This window comes from Canis lupus, chromosome 28 (assembly GCF_048164855.1).
Source record: "Canis lupus baileyi chromosome 28, mCanLup2.hap1, whole genome shotgun sequence".
Taxonomy (NCBI): Eukaryota; Metazoa; Chordata; class Mammalia; order Carnivora; family Canidae; genus Canis; species Canis lupus.
Window position 1 is genome coordinate 9,498,897 of NC_132865.1, and position 6,000 is coordinate 9,504,896.

At 40.1% G+C, this 6,000-nt stretch overlaps 1 protein-coding gene across 1 annotated transcript in view; it reads right to left on the reverse strand.

Moving 5' to 3' along the window:
• The window catches only part of ATP6V0D2 (ATPase H+ transporting V0 subunit d2), a 42,231-nt gene extending 38,683 nt beyond the window's left edge, over nucleotides 1-3,548 (reverse strand). The window contains exon 1 of the mRNA XM_072803790.1: nucleotides 3,184-3,548. Within this exon, the coding sequence (XP_072659891.1) occupies nucleotides 3,184-3,313 (130 nt within the window). The 5' untranslated portion in view covers nucleotides 3,314-3,548. The remainder of the gene's footprint in view (nucleotides 1-3,183) is intronic.
• Nucleotides 3,549-6,000: the final 2,452 nt, after the last annotated feature.

A 6,000-nucleotide genomic window follows, 5' to 3' on the forward strand; every position in this document is an offset into this window, starting at 1 on the left:
TTTCTCTCCGTACATGTGCAGATGCAAACAGTGCATTGCTTTTCACAAATTATCTCCCAGCAGCCTATGAAATAATCGGGTAGGGCAGGCCTTATTATTTTCTATATCAAAATGGAACTAGCATCAACACAGACAATCATTTAGCTCCAGTTCATGCTCAGGAGGCACAGACATTTTAGTAGGAAAAGAGATGCAGATACGTCTATACTCCCTGACAAGAGTGTCAGACTAGACACAGTCATTCTAAGCCTCAGTATCCTCAACTGTTAACTGCAGACATGAAGTCCTCATTTAGATTTACTTTCTCAGCAGCCATTATAACCCGCAGTTTATTGACTCACACTTGATATTCCTGGGAGTCTCCAAACAGATTGGTACACAGATTCAAACAGGGGTGTGAAATGACTGGCTGAAAAAATATATTATTAGGAGGAAAGAAGGATAGAAACCTGAGGTATGGGGACAATAAACAATTGGTGTATGTGCCAGGGTTTCTTAACCGTGACCCCTGATACTCCATGGAAAATTTTGTATGTTATGCATTTGTGTGTATTTTTCTAAAAAGATTCTTGCTTCAGGTCTTCAAAAGGGTCTGAAAACCTTTTTCCACTCCCAAATTGAAGCTGAGGGTGGTTTCTCTGGATTCTTTGGTGAGCAGGCTAAACCAGATTTTGTATCACGTTTTATGTATTGTTTGTGTTAAATTTGCATTCCTAAATTCGTTTAAAAGCTTGTCTGGTGGCGCTAGGCTGGCTCGGTTGGAGGAGAGCTGGCTCTTGACCTTGGGGTCCTGAGTTCGAGCTCCACATTAGGTGTAGAGATTACTTAAATTTAAAAAAATAAAAGCTTGACTGACAACTAAATACAAATCATTCTAGTGGCTTCTGTTAAAAAACACTCATTCTTCCCTGCATTCATTCACTTTTTCTTCTTTAAGCACATTCCCTCTCTCTTTTTTTTTTACATTCTCTCTTTTTTTATTCAAGTAGAGTTGACATATATTATATTAGTTTCAGGTTATGACAATGATTCAACAACTGTATACATTATGGAATGCTCACCATGATAAGTATTAGTTACGCTCTATCACTCTACAAAGTTATCGCAATATTTATGTAGATTTTCTGTACATGATTAATATTCTCTAGTCATTAAGCTTCTAATTTAATATGTTGAAATGATTTAGGATTTGGGATTATATTGCAATTATTTGTAGACCACAGAATTATTTATCATCTGAAAGATTTTTTAGCTGTCTCCATTGCTAATGAAAGGAGAGCATCTATCTCCATTTGAACAGCTCCACCTTAATTAACTCTGGCTTTAACAAGTCAAAACCACAAGCAAATGACCCAGGACCTTCAGCCTCAGCAAAGTCACCTTCAGGTTTTTTGTTTTGTTTTTTGCTTTCAACACACTTTCTAGCAGTTTGATCCTTCTTACTTTGTTTCTTCTAGAATAATCTGGAAGTTTTAAAGCACCTTACTATTGACATATATTGATTTTATAAGTACATTTCAAAATGAACTAGTGTAGATATTTTTATAATAAAAATGCTGTATTATAGATGCAAAATGTTTGATAGAGTTTTGAAAAAACCATAGCTTAAAGATCATTTCCAAAGTAAAGGGAGAAATGAGGAGGTTTTAGTCAATGGGTACAAAGTTTTGGAAACACAGATTAATAAGTTCTAGAGATCTACTGTACAGCATAGAGAATGCAGTTGACACACACACACAAATAATAGAGGGCAGGAAGAAACTTTTGGAGGTAGTGGATAGATTTGTGGCATAGATTGTGGTGATGATTTCATGGATGCATACTTACCCCTAATCTCATCAGGTTGTAATACATTAAATATACACAGTTTTATGTATGTCAATCACACCTCAATAAAGTGCTTAAAAAAAGATAATTTCCATTCACATGTGCTTCACATTTTCTAACATATCTCTCAAGTATTACTTCATTTATTTCTCCAAACAAAGCAGGCAAAGCAGGCATCACCACTGCATTCTACAAGTGAGGACTCTGAGGCTCAGAGGTGGTGAGCCTTAGGCCACCTGTCTCCACTCAGCAGAAGTCAAGGTTAGTACTTTTGAATACAGGGCTTGGCCTCACCACCCACCCATCTCTTTTTTCTCAAGCTTCAGTTAGAGATAAACCTCAAATAAATCTTATTATCAATATATACTGAAAAACTACATATAGAATAAAATTCTCTAGACCAAATTTCTTAGCATTTTGAGGGGCAGGGGGAGCATGTGTCGTTGAGCAGTTTGATGAAGTCCTTCTCCAGATATTATTTATAAATATGTAGGATGAAAATACATAGGATTGCAAAGTGAACAAAATGTGTTAACTATAGTGATCAAGATGTTTTAAAATGTGTCACACTCTGTAACGCCTGGGTGGCCCAATTGTTTGAGTGTCCCACTCTTGATTTCAACTCAGGTCATGATCTCAGGGTGGTGAGAGTGAGCCCTACCCAGGGTCAGCTTAAAATTCTCTCCCTTTTGGGACACCTGGGTGGCTCAGTGGTTGAGCGCCTGCCTTTGGCTCAGGTCGTGATCCCGGGTCCTGGGATCGAGTCCCACATGGGGCTCCCTGCAGCGAGCCTACTTCTCCCTTTTCCTATGTCTCTGCCTCTGTCTCTGCGTCTCTCATGAATAAAAAAATAAAATCTTAAAAAAAAATTATCTCTCTCTGCCCCTCCCCCTTCTAGCAGGTGTGCTCTCTCTCTAAAAAAAATTAAAAAATAAAACAGGCGTAACACTGTACTTTATTAAGACATTAAATATCAAGATTAAAGAATAAGTGCAATGCCAAGTTTAATTGTGAAATCATGAAAATATAAATATTTCAAAATATCTGTGAGAATCGTAGAGGGATATGAAAATATTGCATTTCTGTTGGTGACAAAGTACTAACTGACCACTGTGACTTGTTGCCTACATTCACAATAAAAGGAAATGCTAAATTTCACTTAGAGAAAATGGAAAAGAAAGATGTGATTTTTTTTCCCCTTCCTCCAAGTGCATGGGCCGCTGAAATCTGGGCCCTGGGAATAAGAACCTGTTTTGGACTCTCAGGCCATAGGAGCACAGTCCCTTCCCCAGGCTTCCAATGGGCAGCATCATTTCCTTTTCCCCCTTTTTAAATGGTGGGAAGAGCAGGGCTTACCTTCCAGGGTCTCGCACTGGACCAGGTTGATGTAGTCCTGCTGGGTCAGGAGGCTGGCCTTGCACCCACGCACCAGGCCTTCCAGGTAGCCATGGTCCACGTTGAAGTACAGCTCGGCTCCCTCAAGCATGGGGAAAGAGATCACTGCCAAGTGGGGCTGACACAGCTCTGGATCCTGGTCGGCTCCTGAAGATTTGCTCTAGTCTGGAAAAAAGTGTGAGCTGTTATGAGGCGCTATCAGGAAGAGATCTATCAGCTGATAGTCAGTACTCAGGGTTTTTATGACTAGTTTCCTCTGGTTTCTGTGGATCTCAACAGCATGCTCAGCCCTGTTTTCACAGCAACAGTGAATCAGCAAGACAAGCCAAGGAAACCTCCACAGGGAGAAGTAGAGTAGGAGGGAGGGAGGGTCAGGGCTCTGCTCTTTCCCTCCCAGAGCAACTGGCCCCCTCCCAGCTTTGCCACTGGAAGGCCTGAGACACCTCTGTGTTTTGGGAACATTCCTCCCTCCATCTGAGTGCCTGAGCTTTCCATTGTGAATTGCATTTGTCCTAAATTTCTTGAGGATTGTTAATATGAAAGAAGGGAGGGCTTTTCTTCTTTTTTTAAAAATTAAGTTTTGTAAATAGATCGGTTGTGAGCCGGCAATTTGAAGAATCCTGAGAAGCAAATTCAGCAATGCAGTTGTTTGTAAAGCAAATGTTTAGGAGCTCTTAACCCTTGCAAAGGCAGATAGTTGTTTACCCCCCAGCCCACCCCTCCCCCTGCCCCCGCCCCTTGTCCCCTGCCCCCAGCCCCAAGTCTGGGAGCAGAGCCCAGAAAGCAATCCTGAAGGCAAATACACAGAGCTGGGATCCTATAATAAGCCACTACCTTTGCAAAATGGGACCGTTTATAAGACACTCTTTATTTTCTTTTTCCCATTTAAACCTCACAGTCAATGGAACATATATCTGGGCAGATAGTATTATCACCCAAATCACAGATAAGAAATCAGATCTCAACATCCATGAGGCACCTCAAAATGCACAGGTGGTAATACAGTACGTACTTAATTAAGCCAGGACTTAATTATTGAGTTTCATGCTCCAAAAAGTAGTGCTTGTTCTTTTCTATACTTAGCTCAAAAACTGTGTCAAATACCTTGAACACTATTTTACATATATCGTAATTCACTTTCATATATATTGTGTTAAATTCTTAGTTGAATTTAAAGTGCCAGAAATTCTCTAGTCTGTCTCCGTATTTTCTTTTCTTTTTTTTAAAAATATTTTATTTATTCATAAGAGACAGAGAGAGAGAGGCAGAGACACAGGCAGAGGGAGAAGCAGGCTCCATGTAGGGAGCCTGACATGAGACTTGATCCCGGGACTCCAGGATCACACCCTGGTCCAAAGGCAGATGCTCAACCACTGAGCCACCCAGGCGTCCCTCTGTCTCCATATTTTCAAACTGGGATAAGCTACATAAGATTGAATCACAATCACAAATTCTGCTTTAGTTGTTGAAAATCACAGAGTCAGACTTGAGTTAGTACAATGCTCAGCACTTGAGAGCATTTAATAAATAGTAGAAGTCCTTTTGACTACCATCCATCATTATCCAACCCTACCCCCAACATTTCCAGCATCTCCAAGCTCCCTGAGTATGTTTTAGGTTGAATCCTATGAACTTCTAACTCTTGTAGCTCAAAAAAGTGGTTGCCTGTCAGTAATTTTATACAGTTCAGTTTAATACAAACCCACAATTAAATAAATTATAAATCAAACTCATCATCCTCTGATTATTTTATTATATTATTATTTATGCACTTGAGATTAAGTCTACTGTATATATTTGGTAGATAATCTATATAATGGTTTGCTGCTGTGTATTCCTTTTCAAGCAAGGTTTAATGGTATCACTATTGTAGCTTGAAGTTGACCATGGTGAGAGTGATTAGAACATGGAAATAGGCAAATGGTACAAATCAGGGCTTGGTGATTTGTTGGTTGTGAGTAAAGGAGAGGCAAGGTTAGGTAGGGAGAGATAAATAGGGGGCTATGTGATCAAGCTCATGGAAATCCCCAAAATACTGAGGTGTAAGGAAACCAGAGATAAGGGAACAGAACAGGCTAGACCACCTGCCCTGGGTGGTGGGGTGGGGAGGGTGTCTTTTTTATGACAGTCATCTGTGACCAACAAAGAATGCCCAGACCTTAAAGAAGTAAGCCATTAGGGATCCCTGGGTGGCTCAGTGGGTTAGCGCCTGCCTTCAGCCCAGGGCGTGAACCTGGAGTTCCGGGATCGAGTCCCACATCAGGCTCCCTGCATGGAGCCTGCTTCTCCCTCTGCCTGTGTCTCTACCTCTCATGAGTAAATAAATTAATTAATTAATTAAAAAAAAAGAAGTAAGCCATTAAGGACGTTATCATGAGTTCTTAATCAAACCAAGACAACACAAGAATGGTAAGACCACAAGATCTCTAAATAAATAAGACTTGTCAGTGGAGGCCCACGTTGCTAACCCTGTCAGGATCTCTCTCACTCCTGAGAACTTTCTCTGTATTCTTGCTTAATAAACTTCTATCACTTTACTTGCTCTGCTTTGTCCTTGAGATTCATTCTTTGACTCCGTGAGACAAGAACCTCGCTCTCTCACTTCATTTGTTTGTCCAGGCTTGAGAAAATGTTAGTAATGCAAACTAAGCTTTAAAGTATGTGGTACCTCTAGCCATTACATTGTGAATTGTAAAATTTGGAGACATAAGTCTTTCAGTTTTCAAAGATGATTTTCTGATTTAACAAAGATAGCCCTCATGTAATAAGGAACAAGTG